At 41.6% G+C, this 25041-nt stretch overlaps 2 protein-coding genes across 3 annotated transcripts; one reads left to right on the plus strand and one right to left on the minus strand.

Annotated features, from left to right (window-relative positions):
- Window positions 1-5030: 5030 nt before the first annotated feature.
- On the minus strand, window positions 5031-16212 carry LOC140951177 (arylsulfatase B-like). The gene is made up of 7 exons (XM_073400402.1): window positions 15899-16212; window positions 14499-14585; window positions 13558-13769; window positions 11023-11234; window positions 9019-9239; window positions 7264-7529; window positions 5031-5976 (listed from the first exon to the last, which is right to left on the minus strand). Exons 1-7 carry the CDS (start codon window positions 16158-16160, stop codon window positions 5758-5760), a joined length of 1479 nt encoding a protein of 492 aa, XP_073256503.1. The 5' UTR covers window positions 16161-16212; the 3' UTR covers window positions 5031-5757.
- Window positions 16213-17167: 955 nt separating this feature from the next.
- LOC140951175 (arylsulfatase B-like) lies at window positions 17168-24549 on the plus strand. 2 transcript variants are annotated; one of them, XM_073400400.1, is made up of 7 exons: window positions 17168-17475; window positions 18951-19037; window positions 19912-20123; window positions 20859-21070; window positions 22165-22385; window positions 22945-23201; window positions 24192-24549. In XM_073400400.1, the coding sequence occupies exons 1-7, from the start codon at window positions 17214-17216 to the stop codon at window positions 24435-24437; spliced, it is 1497 nt and encodes a 498-aa protein (XP_073256501.1). In that variant the 5' UTR covers window positions 17168-17213; the 3' UTR covers window positions 24438-24549. The 2 variants fall into 2 exon arrangements, with proteins under 2 accessions (XP_073256501.1, XP_073256502.1); XM_073400401.1 differs by lacking the exon at window positions 18951-19037.
- Window positions 24550-25041: the final 492 nt, after the last annotated feature.

The following is a 25041-nucleotide window of genomic DNA, read 5'->3' on the forward strand; positions in this document are numbered from 1 at the left end:
ATTTAATATCGGCTTGCAATGCATTAATCTCCTAGCTACAAACCCAAGAATTGTTTAAGGTTTTCTTTCATTGATTATGCGAACTCGTGTGGCTAGGGACCAAAAAATACGTCGAAACCAGTCTCAAGTTTTGACCGCGATTCTCTTTGTTCATGCTGCCTTCTCGTGGTAGAAAGGACGATAATTAGACTACGAGTAGACCCCTATTTTTCCTCAGGGATAGTAGAGAGAGCGAAACGCGAGTGCGCGTGAAATTACCCCACGCGAGAAAAGGCACGTGTCGCCGCGTGTCGCCTTTTCTCGCCTGGGGTGATTTTCACGCGCGCTCGCGTTTCGCTTACTCTACTATCCTTGAGGAAAAATGGGGGACTACTCGTAGTCTAGAGGATAATAGACCTCATACTGATTTTGATTGGCTTGACGAGTTTTTTGCTTCTAATTAACACGTCCTGTTTAATCTTAACTGGATGAAAAAAGCACCAATGTGAATTACGGGTATTGATTAAAGAGTTAAACTCAAATATTTTCTCTGAAGAGAATCAGAACTCAGTTAGAACTAACGCTAGTGCAAAGTATAGTTAACAGAACTATACGTATAGGTCCAAGTACTGTTTAGATCTTATCTCAGCATAAAACATCTGAAAAGTGCTACCTAACTCTACACCTCTAATTTAAATGCCCGACGGACAGTTTAAACTATAAAGTGTGGACTTTGTACTTTAATCGCACCACAAGAAATTGCCAACAGTGCAGTAACTTCCACTTGAATTATCAGTTACATTTTAAGATTTCATCCGCAGGCTAGAAAGCTAGAACAAGTCTCTCCAACACACTATGATCGCGACAACGCCCAAAAGTCGCTTTTTTAAATAAAATGTTTATACTTTAGAGGCACAACTTCAAATAACCCATTAGTCGGATTAAGAATCAAACAGTTGTCTGCCATCATTGTGCAATGTCTGATGAAAACTGAAGTGAACGATACTCGCTGTGTTTGGCAAACAGTTCTAGATTACTATACAATAAGATCGTAAGGTGGATCTGTTTAGATAATGTCAGTAACCAAAGTTTGAAACAGAAACATTTAAAAGATGATAAGGAAGGTAATTAAGAAACGATACAGTCGAACCCCGCTTAACGGACACCAGCTTAATCGACGGACAACTTGTTGTTACGGACAGTTTGCTTCGTCCCTGGGGAAAGTCCAAACATTTTCTCTAAATGAAACCTGCTTAATACAGACATCCGTTAATGCGGACAGCGCTGACACTTTTTTCGTTCCCAATAAACAGATTCTCTTAGAAAGTCAACCTCACTATTACCAACAAAATTAACCTTTCCTTTGAAGGTAAAACTGAAAACTTTTCAGTTGACAGCTTGTCGATGTTCCCAGCGCTACCTACACTGGATACAATGATTTGTAGACGTCAATTTCAGACTATTTCCACGCATTAAACTAGTTATACAGAGAACGATTAAGATTGATTAAGTAGTATATAAATGAGCAACTTTTTAGCATTGCCGTGGATTTAGTCAGCGGAATGACGACTTTGTGAACGTTGGAGATGCTTAATTTGAGGATGCAATGTCCTCTTCTATTTCTATAATTATTATTTTTTTAATCTAATAAAAGGTGTTTTTTGGCTATAAGAACATAACCCTCTTAATATGGACACCTCGTTAATACAGACTATGGCCCCCTTATTTGTACTTAATTCGTCATGTAAAGGAGCTTGTACATACGGCAAACACTGAATTGTAAAATTATACCAACTATATTTCTATAACGAAGCGAAGCTGCGTAGCGCCGATCTCGAAAGTGGAGCGTTACATATCGCGGATAGTTTGAATGCAGCTAAAGGCTCCATCTTATTATCCATAACAAAAGGAATAAGAGTTTCTTTGCCCACGATATAATAGTCATGAAATATATATTAAGTTTAACTGGCCTTAAAAGGACATAACCTAGAATAAATCAAGAAAGATGCTAAAAGATTACAGTAGATAGATTTTCTATTTTGTATGATGCAGTTCATGCTTTTTGTAAGTATTTATAGTCATGACTAAGATCTAGTCTCGACGTATCATTCTTGTTTAGAAGAATGAGCTGTATATTTTCAGCTAAATAAAAGTCAGATTTTTCTACACGTCTGCGTTTAAAATTCAGTTTAATAACAGTCTGATGGGGAGAGGAAATACTTGTAGGTTTATAGTGTTACGTGCGTGCACCATAGAGGCTCTTTCCTCTGCTGATCGGGCTCTTTGCGTCGTAGGGAGGCTGGAATGAAAAAAAAAAAGAAAGGGCCCGGGGCACGATGGGAAGGGAAAAGAGAGAAGAGAGGCCCTTTTCCCTCTTCCCATCGTCCCCTCCCCCCCCCCCCCCCCTCGCGCGCATTCAATTTTTTGTTTATATTTGCTATTTTTATTGGGACACCCAGTGGGAGTCTCTGAGGAGACCAGATTTCCTGGATACGTGATGACAAAGGAAACAGAAACTCTGAGAATGAATCCGTTTGAAAAATTGCGGAAACATCCCTGAGAAGGCAAGATCACGCAAATCCTGTGAACATTCTGGCAACCCGAGCGGGCAAAATGGGATTTCCCGCGTTAGTTCCGCAAAAAAGTTGTCTTTATCGTCATGTGATAAATCCTTTATTGACCAAGCTTGTTCGGTCAAGATGGCTGAGTAATGTCCAAGTTATTTTTGCATTTTTATTGACCACGACTTCGTCTCGATCCATAAAAACGCAACAAACGAACTTGGCCAATATTCCGCCATCTTGACCAAACAAGCTTGGTCAATTTTAACGCATGCGCATTAGAGAGAATAATGGGGCATGTGAATTCCAAAAACGTAAGTCTAATTCCTGAGACGTCCGCACATTTTAATCGATTTTCGAACGTCATCAATAGAGAGAGGTCAAACTTCACGTTTACGTCAAACGGCAGACGCGAGTTTGTACCACGTGATCAAGTTTCTCATTTACTTGTCATTAACTGTTCATTATTTCTACACATTTCATGCAATTTTTTATCCACAAGAATTCTTTTAAGCAGTTTTTATCTTCTCATTTTCTATTTTGAGAAATTCTCAAATTGAATCTGTCGTTTGCCGTTTGCTGTATACGTGGAGCTTAAACTCTCTTAATGTCCACGCGGTACTGCTAATGCAGAATATTGTAATGGCGACTGTTGAATTCTCTCTGGACAACATAGAACAAAAAAGTTGCAGACCACTCCGGAAAGATAAAAATTTCCGATCAATTTCAAGCGTTTACTTGGTCTAAAAATAACTTTCAATTGGTGAAATTCGTATATCCCAAGGTCTAGACTGGGCGTCCCATGCATTATTCTCTCTTGCGCATATACAGTATTGTTATTCAGCGCACTAACCAGAACACTAGATCTTTCTGGATTATGGCCTTTTTTGTTGATCTCACCTGATTACACGCTTTGCCACGAATGTCCGGCGCTGTACATACGAGCGCTTTTTTTTCTATCATCCCTAGTTCTACACTTCTAGAGGTGGAAGCGAGGAATAGTCTGACAAAGTAAGATTTTTGTTACAATTTTCCCACAACCCTTTTTTTAATTGCCCTTCCTTACCTAGTTCCACACTTCTCAGTGTTGTGAAAGGGTGAAATAGTTTAAAACATTAAAGTAAGGTTGATATCGCACTTCAGTTTCCCTAGTCACGAACTTTTTGTCATTCTTTACTTTGTTACACACTTCTGGTGTGTATAAGTTTCACTGGACATGGCTCCGCTTGGTGAAACAAGGCTACAGTTAAAGGTACTAAAAAATGGGCAAAAAAAACATGCCACTTGTCTTGCAACATTGCTGAAAAACGAGTTGAACAGTGATGTTGCGCGTTTTACCACCCACATCAAACCTGTCTTGCAACAAATCAGGTTGTCAACAAGTTTAAACGTGGGTAGTAAACATGACTGGTAACATACCTTTTCAACCCGTTTTGCATCAATTTGCAAAACAAGTTGCACGTTTTTGTTGACCGTTTTACCGAAGCTTAAGCTGACGGATGTCACAACTTTAGTTTAGAAGGCGTGGTTGACAGAAGGAATTCCTTATCCGACCATTTTCCTTACCTCAGGTCTTCAATGTAAAGCCAGAACTTTAACTTGCTTTAGCTTTACAACTAAGGTACCAAATAGAAAAAAATTCAGATAAAACTACAGTGGGACCTCCGTGTTTAACACAACATTTTCCCAGTCAAAGCCCTATAATCTGAAGAACCTCTCGTAAACCAGCACCTGAAAGTTTTATAGTTTTCCATTCCTCTTGTAAGTGACAACTTCACGCATGGCTGTGGTCCCTTTATTCGCTGTATGTCCTACACCACTCAGAGTATTCGAAGAATTTTCAGTGACAACATGGAACTCAGAAACGTATGAGTAACTTAGAAATCACATGCAACAAATTCTCGCCCACAAAGTAGATAGGTCGGGACCTCTTCTCGGAAGGGACTCCGTGTGGTTCGGTTCTCGTAAGCGACCATCTCCCGTAAGCGACCACTAGATCTTCGCATTTTGGGTGGTCGCTTACGGGAGGTTCGACTACAGTCTCCAATTTGTTACATCGCACAACCATACAGAGCATATCTGAGAAGTGATCCCAATGTTTTGTATTAATAAAGGAGGTTGTTTCATAAGCTTAATTCTTATCCAGGGTTCATACAAACAATTGCAACCATTTTCCAAGGACTTTTCAAGGACTTTTCAAGGGCCACATTTGATTTTCAAGAACCACCGTCTAGGAATATAATTTCACAGATTGTACGTATTTTACGTGTTTTATTGCATAAAACATTGAACACTGTACGTAAGTAAACCTTTACATTCTCTTAGTTATGATTTTAATATCATGGGTGACGAATTACTCCTTAATTTTGGCGCGAAATTTCAGCGATTATTTGTAATTTCACATGTGAAATTACAAAATTGCCATAAAGGCTCGGGAAATTATAAGGATTTGGACAAAACGCGCGTGAAATTATTCCCTAATTTCACTCGTCACCATTTGATTACACAAACATATTTTGTCTTGGACAATCAAAAAGCATCAAAAAACACTTTCGGGGCCACTACATTCAAAGTTGAAGAAAATTCAAGGACTTTTCAAGGTTTCAAAAGTGGCCACCTGTACAACTGAAACAGTTAAAAGACAAATAAACAAAAAAAAAGACAAAGTAAGCAGTATTATGATATAGCTTGCATCACAGACGAAAGCTGCTCGGTACAAAGAAATTGGTCAACACGCGGTGAAGGTTACTAAAAAAAATGAGAACATAAAAAATCAACATGCCAACTTAGCAAAATCTCAAGTGCGTCTAGAGTCTAAACAAACTCTCAATAGCTAGAACTCGACTTCACAACAGTATTATGTCACCAATTATTTTCTCGAGAACTCGATGACATGAAAGAAAATATAATGTATCAAATCGTACCACTTTACACTACCCATCTCACTTTATATCTTTTGAGTTAATTGTCAACTTAAATCCACTTAATCACTGGAACCGCATCCTAAAGGTTATGTTGCACGGGACGATTCACAACAACAATTTTTAGCGCAACACAGCATTGCAGTGCTGGAGCAATGTTGTAACTACTCCAAACAATGTTGCAACAATGTTGCAACGCTGTGTTGCGCTAAAAATCGTCGTTGTAAATAGTCTCGTGTAACATCACCTTAAAAACAATCCGCAAATGAGCATGCAATACAAGATTTGTAACCTTCTCAACCTCTCCAAGGGCCCCAGTATCCTTTCTTACGCGCCATTTCCATGGCTTTTGGGTCAGCGGGTTTTTTACCCGGAGGGACTAACCCCTTCATGTAATACTGTACTCTGTCCTGTAACTTCTTTACCACATCCGGGAGTTGCTCGCTGAGGTCAGTGTGTTCATTTGGATCAGCAGTGATGTTGAATAGGGCAACTTTGATGTTATCATCGAAATTCTGTTAACCAAATTTAACAATGATCAGCTGCTATCTCGTACAAAGGCTCAGTAAAACAATTTACGTTTGAAGGCCAAAGCAGTTTTTAGAACTGATACATTACTGTGTAAAATTATTTTTTCTTCTGACAGGCACACTGTTATTAAAACCACCTAATGTAAACTTCCTCTTAAAAGCCTTAGGCTTATACAACTTCGTAAGGGGTTTTAGGAGAGCTTATAAACGGAGGGGTTTATATTCGAGGGGTTTATATCCGGAGGGGCTGATATCCTAGGGGGTTTATAACCAGAGGGGCATAACCACCTAACGTAAACTTCCGCTTAAAAGCCCTAGGCTTATACAACTTCGTAAGGGGTTTTAGGGGGGCTTATAAACGGAGGGGCTTATATCCGAGGGGGCTTATATCCGGAGGGGCTGATATCCGAGGGGGTTTATAACCAGGGGGGCTGATATCCAAGGGGGTTTATAACGGGAGGGGCTGATATCCGAGGGGGTTTATAACCGGAGAGGCTTATATCCGAGAGGGCTTATAAACGGGAGGGGCTAATAACCGAGAGGGCTTACATAACCGGACTCAAAACAAGCTACATGACAGTGCTGATCAAAATACGTTTTGAATTCACTCGCCTTATTGAGCCTCAAAACGACGTCAAAATCGAATTTATTTCAATACAAGCTAGAGGGGGGCTACTGGGGGAGGGGGGGGGGTTGATATAACCGAATGTATTTTTTTGTTTACAGGTATGCGGGCCTATAAATGGGGGGACGGGCTTATAAGTGGGGTGAGGTGGGGGGCTTATACGCGGTAGTAGTTAATGGTATTCTCATATATTCTTTTTGCGCTTCAGGCTTACTATACTGTCAATGTACATCAGCGTACTTTGAGAAAAATTTCTATGCATGATTTCCTGACTTTTTACCAATTTCTCTCTCAGTTCCTGTGTAGAATTTTTAAACATTAACAGTTGTACAGACTATACAACTACCCTTGCCTCCCCAACAAACACCAAATACCGCTTTCCAGCAGTGTTAGAACCTGAACGACGCTTTATAAAACCACGTGTGAAACAGCAGTTTTCAATTTCAATCATTGAAGTCGCTGGTAAGATTTAAAATGGGAAAGCTGGGATGATGCAGATGTTATTTTATTTTTTCACCATGTTCTTCGTTTTCTCAGGATTGTATATATATCATGGAAAGATCCCTGAACGAATGAACTCAGGGGTGTTAAGTATATCACAAAGAATTAAGGGTGATACGTATATTACGGAAACAAATTGGACGCACCTTTCTGACTTCATTAGTTAAATGCGGGAGTAATTCCGGCGGTTTGTACCACGTCAGATTGGGGACGTTCATTAACAGCTTCATGTCATCAACACGGATTGCAATGCCTTCATAGATGGGAGGATCAATTTTTGAGAAGTCGCTTTTGCTTGGAGGCAAATCAATATTGTGTAGAATCTCTGTTCTTGGCGACGCAGTTCCTTCAGATATGCTGTGCCAAATGTTGAAGCCATCCAGTGGAGGAAGAGACCCGTCGTCTTTAATGCCTAAAAAATTGGAATTGAGTAGAATTTATCCAGAGGATACTTCTATCCACCTTTTGAACAGCTGTTGCTAGGTGTAAAATCAAAACCCATATGAAAAACACAAGGAATCTTAAAGGTTGTTTACCACTGACATGGGCAAACCAGTCGAAACGCAAGTTAAAGTGGTTTGGGCATGTATCAAGATCATCAGGGCTTGCCAAGACCATTTTACAAGAGACAGTGCAAGGAGGGAGAAGAAGGGGCCGACAAGAGAAGCGTTGGGAGAACAATATCACTGAATGGACAGGGTTGAAGTTTTGCGACGCCGTAAGAGAAGCTGAAAACAAAATAAAATGGAGGGAGAGGGTTGCAACATCCGTGGCGCCCCAACGGTCATTGACTACGGGATAGGTGCAGGTGCAGGAGCAACGGTAAGCAAAATTAGGGATTGGTAATTTTCTTCCCGGAACCGCGTTTAGCATTTGTACAAATCACCTTAATTTATCGAAAAATGGCCGCGAAAGCCCGAGAAAGGTGTCAAAGATGGCTTTGAAGAAATGGAACATGAATGTCCCTTTAGAACAGGGGTACTTACCATGTACATGAGAAAACCGGAGAATCCTGTTGCAAAATCAAATGGTTCTCACCATTCGGTTTATTGAGAAGCTTCAGAAAATATGGGCTGTAATTTAAGGCGATGCAATTTTTCTACACTTTTCAGTCTGTTCAATTGATTTCGATATACATTGTGGCGGGTCATTGTCCCACCACACCAAATTCTAAAGCATTATGTTCATTAACAAGATTTCCACCAGGGTTGTTTGTGTAAATGGTAAGCACCACCCCTGGACTTCCTTTTCAGACGTTCCGCTGCTGCTAGAAATTTTCCCCTGGAACGACCCAAATAGCCTGCGAAAACATCCGTTTCTCCTCTCTCTTCGCCGCCGGGGACGTTTCGCGCGGAGGAACGTCTGCGACTCAGCGACAGAAATTCCATACTGATGACATAAAATCTGTCCGGAATCCGGTCAAAAGCGATGATTGGTCGATGGAGTAGTTACATTGTTTTAGCTATTGTGACAGACAGAAGACAAAAGGCCACAAAGGTCAAAATATAACGGGAAGAATCTCTAACAAAACAGTCAATATTTATGGAACATAGTTTTCTCTAGAAGAAGCATTTGAGTTTTCCTGGAGCTCGTTGGCAGATAAACACAACACTTTCCCAAAATCGACCAGGAGAAACGTAGAATTGGACAAATTTATATTTGGAGCCCCATGACTTCCGGATTTATTATGTAAACATTGATTCGCGTCATCAGTACGGAATTTCTGCCGCTGAGTCGCAAACGTTCCTCCGCGCGAAACGTCCCGAGCGGCGAAGAGCGAGGAGAAACGGATGTTTTCGCAGGCTACGACCCCAAAAGTAGAGTTTGGCTTACTTTCCAACCGGATTTTTCGGAAACGTTCTGTAAATGGTCCAATGAGTGGCAAACAACCTTAACTTTACCTGCCAAATAGAGAAGGGTTGGGTACCAGTCTGTCACGTGAAGGAGTTCTTTGCACTTGACGCCAGTTCTCTGAAGCATTTTTCCATGGACAAATCCAACTCCTCTGACCCCTCCCTCCCACAGGCTGCCTTTGTATCCACGGAGGGGCCAGTTATAACCTCCGCTACTTGGAATACCTCCGTTATCGGTAGAAACAATCAACAAGGTGTCGTCCCATAGACTACAAGAAAATAGGCAACTTGATAAATAGTATTATTATACACTGTACTCACTATCTATCTTCTCATTGGCTAAGATCCTCCAGTTAATTTTAAAAATCAGCGTAACCTACAGATTGGTTAGTTATCTACTAGCAGATAACTGACTAACCTGTAGGTTGCGAGCGCAATGCATGATTTCCAAAAGCAATGCGACGGTGTATTTGTAGTTGTTTGTTCCAAAACATTGTATAATAAAACAAGTATTAGATTCGTTAAGTGTTATCAGCCTCGGCCTTTGACTCGGCTGATAACACTTACCTCGACCTTGGATATTCCGGATATCACAAAAATCTCATCCAATAATTGCCTATTACTGTGAAAAATATTACAAAATAGTTTTAGGTTAAAGGGGTTATGTCATGGAGGGTTCCATGATCAATAGCGCATAGATAGAATTAGCGCAAAATTTTATTTGGTTTAGCGTACGCTCAAAGCATTGCCAACTGAAGAAAGATTGCTCAAGATTTCTGGAGAAGCCTTAGACAACGACGAATCCATGTATTGGACTTTTCAACTCCATTTTGGGAGGTCAAACGAAATTCGTTTTAACAGTTGGTGTTCCGAATGGCTGTGATCACTGAAATCTGAGCGATTGTGGCAACTGTGGAGCGGATATATGCAAACGTCTTTTTCAGCACTTGCTATCAATTCGACGATCATTAAAGTGATGTATCCATATAATCGCTACGATTGGTGAACTTTTCATTCAGCGCTCGCACCGATTTAAATAGCCGCAGCTAGGTCAATTGAATAATAAAAAATTGAAGCCTGCGTGGTAGACAGATGTTCAGCGCGAGTGAAATGATTCGTTCGACAGAGGAGGGCACGCACGACACACTCCCCTACACGCACCACCTCCTACCTTGCGCCGTAAATGTTTTATGCGCTTGCTACGCAGGCTACAATCTTGGACAAAATAGACGGAACATTTAGACCCTCCCTTCCCCTCCCTCTCCGCAAATTAAGGATGGGAAAAGGGCGCGTTTTGACCTTCCTGAGGCTTTGTACTTGATTCCTGGGGGGATGGAGGATTGCTGTTCCATTTTATTCTGTCCAATATTGTAGCATAACCGAGTAGTTGAACTCAGACTAGGACTGGAACCCTGGACACCGGCCGAATTGAAACGCAGCAACCTAAGCCGCCAGGCTTTGCTGCCTGTTTATATCGCGGGGATACTCCTAGGATTTCTTGGTGGGATATGCCGCTCGGTCCTGACCCTATTTCAGACCAAATAATATCATGTCCAACACCTGTTTTCAGACCTGGCCTCTACAATCAATACCCGTTTTTAGACCGAGGAAATTATATCATTATTACTTAGATTTGGTTGCCACAAATGATCTCTTCAAATCCATATTACTCTTTCTTTCTTATTCATTTGGAACTCAAACGACAAATACGTTCATACACACTCGTAGTTCCCTCGAAAACCACACCCTATTCCAGATCAAACGGGCAAAGTGGACACCCGCTTTCAGACCGATACGGCGTAAAAACCATACCCTGGGGCGGCGCATACCCGTATGGGTGGCGGATCCAGGGGAGGGGCCCGGGTACCCCCCCCCCCCTCCTTATTTTTAGACCAAACTGAGGCCCGAAGGGCGGTATAAAAGTTATTTTGAGACCGCCTCCCGTTATCTCGGGGTCTGAATTACCCCCACCCCCTCCTTTATCTGAAGGTCTGGATCTGCCACTGGGAGCACCCCCGGGAATTATATAGCCAGGTAGGTGGAGCTACTCACCCAGCCTTTTTCATAGCTTGAGTCACATTTCCTATGGCTTCATCCACAATATCAACCATTGCTGCGTAATCTCTTCTTGTCTTATTTTCAATGAATTTATATTTGTCAATATACTCTTGAGGGGCTTCTGTAGGAGCGTGCACACATTGAAATGGTAGATATAAAAACAATGGTCTTGAGGAGTTGTGTGATAGGATCACATTTTCTGCTTGCTGAAAAGAAAAGGTAAAAGGGGAAGATCTTTGGTACCTGCCCAAAGTGTCGGCTTGGCTTGAACTTCAGAGACTACTGTCAGTAAGAGTTTCAACATGTCAGGGGCACCCAACGGGAAATTTTGAGAAAAAGACCTAAATGCAAAAACAAAGCATAGATAAAGCTGTCTGAAACCATTTTAAGCATTTTGGGAAAAATCTATCTGTTCCTCATTCCCAGCAAGACTGATGGAAAGTTCCCAGCCAGCAAGGTGCACCTACAACCTTGAACCTGACTTACTGGGAAGTTTCCCAGGAGACAGGTCATAAAGAAAAATTCAGACTTTAAGTTGGGGGGGAGAGGTATATGACATATAGGCATATGTAGGAAAAACGGTGTTCGTTACTAGATTATTTGGGAAAAGAATATAGAATAAAAATAAGCAGAATGTCACCTAACAAAATCTTCATGTTTCTAATAAACCCCCCTGGCGGAAATGCTAAAATACAAAAACTAATAGCAAAACATATATTCGAATGCTTTGAAAAAAGGAAAGGGGAAGACGGCAAAAAAGTAAATACTCTATGACTTAATTGATTAATAACTTATTAGCCATATATGGTTAGGAATTTTTTGTTGTTTGTACTTTAAGTTATTTGAATAATTGATATACTATTTATTGTATAAGACTCCAAATAAACAAAACATGTATGCATGTATCTATAGGCAATAGCCGCTATTCCTTTCATCAAATCCCCTTACATACCCGGAACTATCTTTTTCTCAGCAAAGCTTTCCTTCTAAGGACATATTATTTGTCCCACATTTCCTAGTCAGCAAAACTTTAGTTGAAGAACAGATATTTTGAGGAACAGATCTGTTGGCCCTGACATGAGTGCAATATTCTTTAAACAAGAGATGAGGCTTTTGGACAAAAACAACGGTCTTGAGGACGTTTTTCGAAAGTTCTTTACAAACGTCCTTAACTTAGGCCCAGATACAGTACGTTCGTTGGTGTAAAATAACCAATGTTTAAGACCTTTCCTAATGGGTAAAAAAGTTAAAAGTGCTTAGGGCTTTCACAAACTATTGCCGGTGGTTTAGTGATAGATCATGGCGAGATAGCCTGCGAAAACGTCCGTTTCTCCTCGCTCTTCGCTGCTGGGGACGTTTTGCGAGGAGGAACGTCTGCGACTCAGCGACAGAAATTCCATACTGATGACGTAAAATCTGTCCGGAATCCGGTCAGAAGCGCTGATTGGTCGACGGAGTAGTTACATTGTTTTAGCTATTGTTTACTAATGACAGACAAAAGACAAAAGGCCACAAAGGCCAAATGTAAACGCAAAGAATCTCCAATAAAACAGTCTAGATTTGTGGAATATAGTCTTCTCTAGAAGACGTATTTGAGTTTTGCTGGAGCTCGTTGGCAGATGAACACAACACTTTACCAAAACCGACCAGAAGACACATAAAACTGGACAAATTTATATTTAGAACCCCATGACTACCGTATTTATTATGTAAACATTGATTTGCGTCATCAGTATGGAATTTCTGCCGCTGAGTCGCAGACGTTCCTCCGCGCGAAACGTTCCCAGCGGCGAAGAGCGAGGAGAAACGGATGTTTTCGCAGGCTAATGGCGAGAAAGTGAAATTCAACGAAAATCTAAATGACTATCTTTATATAGCATGCCACATACCACGAGAGGACAATAGGACAATTATCCTCTGTTAGAGATGCCAATACTATATAAGTAGGCTATATTGTGGCAAAAATGGCAAGAAAAGTATCGTTATAGACGACGCATTTCTAACCAGGCCTCATACGTTTTCCAAATGTCGAGCTTGTTAACGGACGATTAAACCTCTTTTTCTCTAGTTTATCTTGGCAACTTGACAAGATTTCAAAATCACTATCCGAGATCTTTGGGATATGGGTACCTTTTCATTGACTATCTGAGGTCTTCGAGATCACATTGGTATGATTTTTCAAATTGAACCGTGATGGCGATGATCGCCGTTTTAAACAAATTGTAATTGTTGTAACTGATTTGTTTATCCACAGAGCACTTAGGAGTTCTTTTAAGAACTCCTAAGTTCTCAAAAGAACTCGTCGAAGCATGTCCGTGCGTTCCAGATAGAATTGGAATTTGGAAGTGTTGGGTTTTAAGGAGAAGGGAAAAACGGACTACCCGGATAAAAGCCCCTTGGAGCAAGGGAGAACCAACAACTAACTCAACCCACATAAGGCGCCGACGCAAGGATTCGAACCCGGGCCACATTGGTGAGAGGCGAGTGCTCTCACCACTGCGCCAGCCTTGCTCCTCAAACAAGGATTACCTTAGCAAAAAGTCTGGCTGAATATACACCTTCCTTATCTTTAACAGGTTCCTTGTTGTCACGTAGGTCAACTATGCCTTTTCTTTCATGGTTAAAGTGGTCTTCAGCTCCCATGTAAAATCCGTAAAATGAATCAAAGCCGCGGTAAGTAGGAGTATATGGCCATTCATAATATCCAAGGTGCCACTTTCCCACTATATGCGTTGAATACCCTGACGTAAAACAAATTACATTTCTGTTATCGTTGCAGTCCGGCCCTAGTAGAGAGCTGAAAAAACCGGCTGTTTTGTTTCAGTATAGAGGCTAGGAGATTTTTCAAACCACCGGGCTTCATACTCTTTTTTGTCCCTACTATCTGCTGCAAGGTCTCTTAGGATATAACAACTCTAGTTTAGAACTTGTCGCCCTCCGCTACAAACGCAAACTCAAATATCTATTTAGAGTCGGAGTTCTTTTTTTTATCTGTTAGTGATTCAAAGTCTAGCTTATTTAACCTTCATCATCATTATCATTATCGTCATCGTATCATCATCATTATCATCGTCATCATCATCATCAACAACAACAAAATTAATTCAGTATTAGAAACGGGCCCTTACTCTAACTCGCCACACTTCCCTATCACCCAAAAGGCTTGCACTATATACCACCTCATCACCTTCCATTTAAGTACCAAGCAACACCTATGCAGGCCGAGCAGAAATTCTCCTTATACTATCACCTTGATGATGGACAGTTCTTAGTGACAATGCTAATTCCCCACCGTCCGTAGACCATCTTTATTTTTCTCGGACAATATTGAAATTTGCACAGTCATGAGTCATTAAGCCAAGTTCTGCCAACCTCGTTCCAAAAGGGAAAAAGCACTGGGAACGAGTTTGAGGATCTACTTTTCTCACTGCGACAAAACTAATGACTTATGTTTGCAATAAATGTCATACCAGCTTTTTTGAGCTGCTGCGGTAAGGTGGTAAAATTCAGTGGAAGTCCATAAGGCTCTGTAGGACGTATCACTCCATGCTGAAGACCTGAATCGAAGACAACAGTGAAAAAAGAATTTAAAAAATAAGTAATGCTTATTAGGACACGAATGTAATTTTTGTAACTTTGGAAAAGATTAAGGACTTCATCGGGACTCGAACTTCTGACAATATTGGCAACATGATAATTTTCCAGCGAGTTAAAGCGCCTACGCTGTTTTAGGTCAGTTATGCGTTCAAGTCATTACTTAGCGCCTTTACAAAACACAAAATGGTGAAGAAGATATCGAACAAACTACCCAGGTAGCACTATACACCATTAGCTTTTTGTGTGATTTTCGCAGACGTAGCATTAAAACTTGAAAAAGTTCGCCAAACTTTCTTAAGTTTCAATCGGCCGGTGTCCATCCTCGTCATCCATAGCAACAGACGACAGGAAACAATCCGTAATATAGTCATTACTTCAGGGGCACCCAACGACAATTTTTGGAAAATATCTGTACGGAAGACGATTTGAGATCTAGAATTTTCGGAACATTTGTTGTTAAATTTCTTGCTTGCATGCCTCTCCTAGGATTTTCGAACCTCCCAAACATGGTATAATTACCCATTTTTAACGGATTTTTACCGTAAATAGGTCACCTATAATTTTCGGGAGCCTTTTTTCTGGCTGAAATTTTCGAAAAGGTAAGTTTTGATCCCTAGAATTTTCGGATCACTAGACTTTAAGCTAGGAAATCCGAACAGATGAAAAATTTTTAGGGAATAAAAATATGCCTATATCTACCGTTTAAATACTAAAACACGTTCAACAACGCTATGTTTAAGTGGTTTTGAACTACATTCTCGTGGGGTGCCCCTGTTACTTTTGGAATTCAATAAATGGAAGTCACTTTTTACCTTTTTAAACTGATAAAACTTAAAATTGCGTGAAATAACTCCTTTTAAATTGTATGTGTCGCGGTATTCTTAGCCTGTTCCAGGCTCCAAGATAGTGGGGAAAACGGATCAAAAGAAAAAAGTGCGAAAAACCGCGTGAGGACTTGGAAGAGAGAGTGAGGTGATCTCCCCTTCCCCATTCCCGCCGTTTTTCGCTCGCTAGCTTTTTCGCTGCTTGCGCGTTTTTTTCGCTTCTCGTTCGATTTTTTCTCTCATCTACAAAGACCGAGATCCTTACACAGGCTTCTGTATTGTTGACATTCTTGGCACAAAGTTGTTGCCCCACCACCACCCTTGCCAAGAATCAGACAATATCGCCTTCCTACCTCCCCCAGCAACAAAAATCGACATGTGTAATTAGCCAAATATTTTAGTAATAAAATAATGAAATCTTATTCATTAAAGCAAGTACATTATCATACCTGTATGTATCGGGTATCTACCGGATAGAAGAGCGCTTCTAGTCGGTGTGCAAATCGGTTGCACGTAATAGTTATCCAGTATGACTCCTTCAGAAGCAAGCCGATCCATGTTTGGGGTTTTTATTTTGGAGCCATGGAACCCAACATCGCTCCAACCATAATCATCTATAACCACCAGCAAGATATGTAAAGGAGCAGCGCTTACTCGTAGCGCAAACAACGCAAACAGCGCACCAAAAACTGAAAAATAATGTAATCCCATGTCGTAGGATTTTCCGTAAGAAAAGACTCGAGTGATTATTCATTCATGTGACTTGTTAAGTTAAGCATTACCTTTCAGTCTGTCATCAAATAATGTCTGAAATAACATATACGGACATGTTTGACCCGCAGGTCTCTCACCCAGGGGGGATACTCGGGATTTCAAGTGACGGGGATGATCGAATGGAGCCAAAAGTCAAGATCCAAAAAAATCCCTTGGGCTTCCAACAAAACCCAAAAAAATCCCTGGACCAAAAATTAACCCCCCAAAAATCCCATGTCGATTTTGTGGGAATTCCAGTGACGGTAAAGCCAGTTGACTGAATTGAAGCGGTTGAAGTCTTGTACACGGCCGGGCACCACGGGACAATGCAGACTATTGTATAACACGTGCGATGTAAAGCGACACCATAGTTAACTATTAAACAACAGCAAAACACGTTTGTTTGTACTTTATTCGCAGAACTACACAGCCAGGGCACTAGCTACCCAAAAAAATACTTGCCAAATTTTCGAACCCAAAACAATCCTTCGATCATCCCCGTCACTTGAAATCCAGAGTACCCCCCCTGGGGTCTCTCATGGGTTCAGAGCGTCACGAAACTGAAACAAAAGAAAAAACTGTAATACGGAGGCTCCTAGCCTGTTCCCTGGGACCTGTTATGGAAAATGTCTAAATAAAGAGTTTGCACGGGCGTTCGAACGGGTATGCCAAAAGCATGGGTGTTCGATTACAAAAGAGCCCATAGTAAATTAACTTTCGTCCAATCCTTTCTTGAACTATTAAGGGTCAACGAAAAAATTCCACTTCCCAATAAAATTAACCTGCGATCAGGCGGTCCTTTTTTCCCTTTTTTTGATCGCAGGTTGCATTAAAATTGGCACTAAAATAAGGGGGAATCTCCCAAGGTAAGATAATCAGTAACAATTAGAAAGAATCACATGATAATCACGTGCTCCTACCTTGAGACTACATACCGCTGATACAGCTCTGCTGCTGATATAGCGATATAAACACATAGCTTTCAGTGCCGATCTGTAATCATTATAAGCGATGATTCGCTTTTTCTGGTTTGCTTTCCTTTTTATCGCTGTCGTTTTGGAGACAGCAAATGGCTCCAAGCCTCCTAACATAGTACTGACTGTCATTGATGATCTGGGTTGGAGTGATGTGGGATTTCAAGGATCTGTTATTCATACTCCAAACATCAACAGACTGGCAGCTGAGGGCGTCATATTGGACAACTACTATGTACAGCCTCTATGTACGCCAACCCGAAGTACCCTGATGACTGGAAGGTACCCCATACATACAGGTGATCCTGAATAGAGCCGTATGTTTGATTTTGAAAAAGCTACAATGCCAAATTTAAGACTTGTCACGCTTTGAACACGCTGTGTGAAAAACGGTCTCATAGGAGCCTGTTCACATGCTGTCACGCAACGCAAGCATACCGGGTTTTTTTTTTACCGCGCCACAATGTTATACAATATAGTATTTTCTTCAGGGGCTCGTATAGGGGAGGGTGGCTCGAAATTGAGAGCTACCCCTCGCTGTTTTTACTGCTCACGGCTTATCTTTGTGCCGCCTCCATTATCTGAACGTCTGGAACAGGCCATTGCTTTACCCGCGTCCCAAATTTCGGATAGCTATGTACCGCCTAGGGTCTTGCTTAAACCCTGACCCAATTTTTAAAAGAATGAGTGAAAAAAAATGATACCCTATTTAAAGTGGCCCAAACCCAAAAAATGACATCCTATTCAAAGGTGAATAAAATATGAATTTAAGCGACACACAAACCGTTAATAAAAAAACGAGAAACAAACGAAAAAGGAGGTGTCTTACAAGCAAGTTAAATAGCAAAGTCTTTTACCCCCAAGGTCGCTTATTCAAACGAAGTCTAACTAAGGCCCCGGTTAGGAAATCTTTGGACCTCCAGATCTCTTCCTTAGAGGGTAGTTTTAAGAAAATAAGTGCTTTTCCAGTCTACGCCTCATGTTTTCATGAAACTTTTTACGACAAATGGTGTTAAGATAAAAACATTGGACGAACTGAAAATGGCTTAGAACGCGATTTTGTTTAACACTGGCTAAACTCCGTTTACGTAACTAGCCCTGCAGTGTTTCTATGTCACTCACCTTTCAGTCTTCCAAGGCCCAGATACCGCTGTCACAGTGATTTAGGTTTTCCTCCCGCTAGGTTTCCCCATGCACCTTTCATGGATCTGAATTTTCCATGTGATTCATGGTTAACTTCAATCTGCAGAAGGGTTCAAATGGGCCCTTAAAACGCGCGAGAAGGGAGAACAGGGCGGATAAAGGTTGGGCGATAAAACTAACGGTTCACGGCCTCACACCATTTTGCCCGGACACGCTCGTTTCATCGCCCAACCTTTATCCGCCTACTATCTCCTCCGTAGAGGCCTCTTTGTGTCGAAGAGAGGCTAGGGAGAAAAAAAAGAAAGCGCGCGGGGCACGATGGCAAGGAGAAAAAAGTAATGCCCTTTACTCTCTCTTCCCATTAATTCTCGCGTGTTTACAACTCTTTTGTCTCTGCTAGTAAAAGCCTCCGAAGTGGGAAATAACGTTACGCCATGATAACATTAAACCACTTTTAAGTAGTCTCTTCTAGGCGTTCTTCCCATCGTCCCATCGTCCCCTGCACGCTTGCTATTTTTCGATTATTACTATTTTTAGTGGGATACCCAGGGGGAGCCTCTGCGGAGGAGAGAGATCCGCCCCGGGGGGAGAACGTACGTGATGCGGCTATCTCTGTTTCTTTGCTTTCCAGGGCTGCAGCACTTTGTGATTGAGCCTCCGGAGCCTTACGGTTTGCCCCTGAATTTCAAAACTTTGCCAGAAACATTACGAGACGCTGGTAAGAAACGGTTTAACTTTATTATGTGCACTCTACCGATTTGAGAACGGAAAAAACAGGCGCCCAAATACAGGATTTTGTGCAACTCAATCCAACATTTAATATCAAATAATTTTTGGGAGATTTAGCCTCAAAATGCCGAGCGAAAGATTTTTGTTTTACAGTTGAAATATTCTATATTACCTCTCCCGGCTCAGTTGTGTCAATGTCACTTCAGTGTTCAAGTATTGTTTAACCTTCGTAAATTTCTCTCGTTCGTTGATTAACCTTTTAAGCCCCAATATCCACATACAAATTCTCCAAACTGATCTCCATACATTTCTTTAAAGGGTTAGTTGAGAGAATTGATTATAGATCAAGACATTTTCTCTTTGGTGATCATTTTATTAATTCTCATAACTTATCTCTTGAAAGTGTATGGATAACTGTTAAGAGAAAATTGATCTTGGACACTATTGGGACTCAAACGGTTAATCAACGGAGTAGCGATACTAATTATTAAAGATATTTTTGGCCACCGAAACAGAGTTGGTCCCCGTGACTCCTTGATGACTTGACCTTGCCTCTTAAGTTTCAGGTTTTTATAGTGCCTTGTTTATTGGATAGCCTGTGTGACAACCGTTAATTCTTGTGCATGCAAGCCACTTCTTAATTTTGGGCGAGGGGAATAATTAGCAGGGAGTGAGAGGAGAGGGAAAAGAAACCCCCCTCCCCCCTCCCCCCTCATGTTTTTTCTGCTCACCTCAGCTTTTAACAGCAACGAATGAGGGACAGAGCTTAGTCGTTTGATGTCACCTCAGGACAGCCACTCTGTTTGGATAGCACAAGGACAACTTTGAAAAAGCGCATGCTCTTTGGGGTTGTATTCTCATAGGTTACGTCACTCATATGGTTGGTAAATGGCATCTTGGTTTCTTTGAGTGGTCATACACTCCGACCTACCGCGGTTTCGAGTCTTATTATGGGTTCTACACGGGCTGTGGGGATCACTTCGAGCATGAACGCCTCGGGATTCTGGATTTACGGGACGATACCTCCCCTGTGCGGGACATGAACGGGACGTACTCAGCCAACCTCTTTACAAGGGTAAGAAAGAAAAATTGAAAAATGGAGAAAGTTTATTGATTTTTAGCAAAACGAAGTACATTAAGTACAGATTAACTCAAAAACGCGGAGCAGTGGGATCTCTCTCTACCTATACCCATGGGAAACGTTTAAATGTCTAGGACAGTTCTCTTGATTTCAGAGATACCAACCTTCATATAGTTACTACATCTACAATCCGGACACCACTGAAAAGCAGACATTTTGTCCTATCCCTTTGGTGTCCGTATGTCCGTATTTAGGAGATTTGATTGAACGATTTTCTTTATTTCCGAACAAAACCGTTTCCTTTATAAGGTCTCGTTCTCTCTTTACCTCTTAGCAGCACAAAGTCCTCTACTGGGCCATTTATCAAAAATGGGCGGAGGCTGGAGACTGGAGATACAAAGCGCGCAGGGGGCGCTTGAAAGAGGGAAGAAAAGTCGTGCCCTTTATTCTCTTCCCATTAACTCTCGCATGTTTACAACTCTTTTGTCTCTGCTAGTAAAAGCCTCTGAAGTGGGAAATAACGTTACACCATGATAACATTAAACCACTTTCAAGGAGTCTGTTCCAGGCGTTCAGATAGTGGAGCGTGGCGCAAAGTCAGAGGGCGGGAAAAATAAGGAGAACCCCTCCCTGTTTTCTCTGCTCACATCTAGTCTTTGTGCGGTCCCCACACGATCTGGACGCCTGAAACATGCTAACTTTCCAGCGTTATCTTCTTCTAATACACAGCAAGCACTGAAAGTTATCAAGGAGCACAATTCTTCAAGGCCTCTCTTCCTGTACTTGCCGTTTCAAAATGTTCATTTTCCGGTTCAAGCACCGCAAAAATACGTCGACAAATACAGCTTCATCGAAAATAAGATGCGGAGGACGTATGCCGCCATGCTGGATATTGTCGATGAAGCTATTGGTAACGTGACAAGGAGCTTAGATAAAGCAGGGTAATATACATTGAATTCCTTTTACTTTCAGTACAGTTCGCGGAGCGCCGGTTTGCCGCACCTCTAAAGCAGTGGTTTGAACCCCAAACAGAAGCCAGAACAGCCGAGGCCGTCGTCTTAATAAGATTTAGCTTGTAAGGTCGTACAGGTTGTGATGTACTTTAATTCAGTCCACTCTGATCATTTAAAAAAGCAGCAGGTGACGTAGACTCTTGTTGTGTGGTAGAAATCCTCTCCATCGCATATCATTGGAGTTTGCGTCGCGGCCCCTGACATAACTTTATTATACTAAAATGAAACGCTAATTGACTGAGACGGTCCAGTATCACTATATGCTATGTTTGATGGCTCATAAGTGTAAAGATGTTCAAGTATTTGTCAGTGATACTAGGGACGGGGGGCCACTAGGGACTTAAAGATCCAAAGACGCGACGGCAACAAGAACGTCTCTTAAAAAGTGAATTTCCGTTCTTTGAGTCTTTATCGCAATTATTCCTTCCCACTTACCTTGTCAAATGTAGGCGAACCCTCCTGGAATTGAATTCTTAGGGACCATATCCAAGTTCAAAAAGAGAAATTAAATTACGTCGTTGCTTGTTTATGTCCTCCATAAAAAGCGAAAATAGGCATTTTCACGCCGTAGTCGTGCAAAAACGTGCAAAGAAATGTACAAAAACGCGTGATGCATGTGCAAAGTTGTTGTTTTGCTTATAAAACTTATTGTTTTTTTACGTTCTCGTTGCTGTCCGCGTTGGATCTTAAACTCCCTACTGACCCTCGTTGACGTAGCCTGCGAGCAAGCTCTCCCCACTTACAGCAACGGAAACGAGCCGCGAGAGAACGCGGGTGGGAGCGGCGAAGCCACGATGGGCCATCAAACATCCCCGCTCCTCGCACTCGCGTCCCCTTTCGCGAGCGGCTCTCGCGTGACTTCTTGCGACTCCCCCATATGGAGAGCTTGCTCGCAGGCTATCATCGAGGGTATACTCTTAATATTTTTCAAAAGACTCAGTGAGGTGCCATGTAATTTATAGGCACTGTACAAATCACGAACGCGTGAGGTAAAAAAATTATCAATTACCCTTTCAACGCAGCCTCTGGGACAACACTTTGTTCATCTTCACCACTGACAACGGAGGACTTCCTGAGTCAGGAGGTTACAACTGGCCTTTGCGCGGACAGAAGAAAACTCTCTGGGAAGGAGGAGTACGAGGGGTAGCATTTGTCCATGGGCCAATGCTGAAGAGAACAGGCGTGAAAAGTAAAGAATTGCTTCACTCTACGGACTGGTATCCCACACTAATCAACCTCGCAGGTAAGAAGAAGAGGGAGGGAGGGGTACGAAGGGCTGGCTTTTGTACGCGGGTCGATGCTTAAGAGAACAGGCGTCAAAGGCAAAGAATTGCTTCACTCTGCGGACTGTTATCCCACACTAATCAACCTAGGAAGTAAGAAGGAGTGGAAGGGAGGGAGGGGTCCGAGGGGGTGGCCCTTGTCTATGGACCAGTGTTAAAGAAGACTTGCATAAAAAGCAAAGATGGAAAGTAGTGCTTCACTCGACAGACTGGTATCCTACACTGATCGATCGTCGTGATACTTGAGCTTAATCTTCGGTCCAAACGCGGAAAGACGTAATTTTTGTTAGCTTTTGCTTTGTTTTCACATCACAGGTATTCTTTAACTGAGTTTCTAGCAGGTTTTACGAGCGTGAGATCACCTTTAACGGAAGTTACTCCTGAAACACACAAAAATATATCATTGGATTCCGGCACAGCAAACAGGATACTATCCTTAATGTAATAGAACAAAAACGTAAATATTGCAGTTCAAGCTTTGTCATACATAAGACATAATCAAGTCCTTGATTCTTTCAGGAGGAAAAGTCGATAATCATCCTGTACCAGTAGACGGCTTTGATGTATGGGAGACAATTTCAACAGGCAAGCCGTCTCCAAGAACTGAAATTCTCCTGAACATCGACTTAGCACCGAAGGAGAAGCATTACCGAGGGATGGAGTCTATCGACCCCTATTATCAGGGCGCGGCAATTCGTGTTGCAGATATGAAGCTGTTGGTCAGCTGTCCGAATTCCTCTTGGTTCAAGCCACCAGAACTTCATAACAAAGAAACGGTTAGTAATTAAAGGTCTTTTATGCCGAATATTTTTTTGATGAAGAAAATCTCGATACTTTAGAGGAACCGAATTCATCAGTTCCCAAACACTGGTTGATCGCTCTTTCCACTTAGCGTAGAGGAGAATCATGAAGGTCAAGGACAGTAACAAGTTACACATACGACAATTATCATGTTAACGAAAGGATCAACGATTTTGAGAGCGTACTAATTTTTATGGTCACAACAGAAAAAAATACTAGTGTCATTTAAAAGTAAGGGGCCTTCTGGGTGATGGTTAGCCTGCGCTACAGACGGAACTAAACTTCTGGTTAAGTCCGTCTGCGAAACAGCGCCAAAATCCTTGTTCTGGGCCCCAGCTGTGTACCAGGATTTGAGTACGCGCCATGATTGGCCTGTTAAAAATGCCATTGTCGATTTGCCAGTCAGGTACAAGGAATGTACGATACGCACTTCCGGCAATTCGTTGAGTTCCCTGCTTCGCAGACGTTACTTACCGGGGTTAGATTAACTGGATTACGTCTGCGACGCAGGCTCAGAGGTGATGTGAAGTTTTCGTTACCATCCGCGGAATAGAAAGAGTTGACAACATATATGCATATGGGTGCTTACAATCCACCCGGATGGAACTTTTGTGCATGAACATAAAACTATAAAATTTGACGTGGAGAGAGAACGACTCGCTACAAAGTATATCCAGGTCAGCTGAACAGACAAACAAGAGTTGAAAAATTGCATCGCATCGAAACAAAGCCAGTATTTTCTAAAGCCTTCCCACGCGGGATGGCGCGAATCATTTGATTTTCCAAACAAAATTTGGTGTCCTTTGTAAATGGTAAGCACTCATAATCTCCAACAATTGAAGCTTTCTGTTGTTTGGCTCTAAGGAAGGGACATCTTACAGCGGCACCTAGTCCGTGTATTGCCTTTTTTTTTCGTTTCGTCTAATGTTGACTAAAGACGATTGTCTCTTTTCCGTCATTTACAGAATTCTCATGCGAGAGGTTTAATTGAAGTTGCTCTTTACAATGTTACTGCTGATCCTACAGAACACAATGACTTAAGCGAAACGTTGCCTGACGTCGTCCAAAAATTGCAAGACAGACTGGAGTTTTACAAACGTAGCGCTGTACTCCCTCTGAACAAGCCTGCGGACAGTCAGGCTTGGGATGTTGCGCGGAAGAATGGCATTTGGACGCCTTGGAGAAGCAAGGTGGAAGAGGAAGTCCAATAAACATAAGATTTACATGGGGACATATGTGGAATTTGAGGTGTTAAATATGGGATTGTCTCAATAAGGGGTTAGCGAATGTTTACCAAAACAGTGGGTATAATATATAAAAATGTCAACTTAATTAATCTTAATGTTGTTTCGTTGTGCTTTTCAAATAAATCCAGCTTGTTCAAGAGCTTCTGTCTTCATGACATACACTATGAGAAACATAATTTTTTTTTGTTAAAATCTGCATTTGTTACCAAGCGCGAAACCTGTAACTTCAAGCTCCCCTAAGATATATTTGGTAATTACAGGAATCGGTGCTGAAGCGAACAACATAAAAAAGTCAGCATCAGAATAAGTAAAAAGAAGTATTTTGAAAACAAATAACGTTGCCACTTCAAAATAAAAAAGCCAGATTATGTTAGCCGTGCTAAATTAAGATAAAAGCCAAAAATTACGCTCGGTTTGCTAAATTATGCCAAAAATTATGCTTGCACGATCAACAAAACCCTAGACGGCCCCAGAGTAGTTCTGAGTGACAAATGGAAAGAGTCACATGGTAGTCACGTGTTCCTAGCTTGAGACCACTTACCGCTGGTAGATAGATCCAGAGTATTTC

The sequence above is a fragment of the Porites lutea genome, chromosome 10 (genome assembly GCF_958299795.1).
Source record: "Porites lutea chromosome 10, jaPorLute2.1, whole genome shotgun sequence".
NCBI lineage: Eukaryota > Metazoa > Cnidaria > Anthozoa > Scleractinia > Poritidae > Porites > Porites lutea.

What these genes read in the sequence shown, in the direction of transcription:
- LOC140951177 (XM_073400402.1), bottom strand. Translation starts at nt 16,160, where the DNA reads ATGGGATTACATTATTTTTCAGTTTTTGGTGCGCTGTTTGCGTTGTTT. An exon ending in CAAGCTATGAAAAAGGCTGG is followed by an intron (nt 9,240 to 11,022) that starts GTGAGTAGCTCC and finishes ATTTTCTTGTAG; the next exon opens with TCTATGGGACGACACCTTGT. An exon ending in AACCCTTCTCTATTTGGCAG is followed by an intron (nt 7,530 to 9,018) that starts GTAAAGTTAAGG and finishes CCAATTTTTTAG; the next exon opens with GCATTAAAGACGACGGGTCT.
- LOC140951175 (XM_073400400.1), top strand. Translation starts at nt 17,214, where the DNA reads ATGATTCGCTTTTTCTGGTTTGCTTTCCTTTTTATCGCTGTCGTTTTG. An exon ending in CAGCCAACCTCTTTACAAGG is followed by an intron (nt 20,124 to 20,858) that starts GTAAGAAAGAAA and finishes TCTAATACACAG; the next exon opens with CAAGCACTGAAAGTTATCAA. An exon ending in CACACTAATCAACCTCGCAG is followed by an intron (nt 22,386 to 22,944) that starts GTAAGAAGAAGA and finishes TGATTCTTTCAG; the next exon opens with GAGGAAAAGTCGATAATCAT.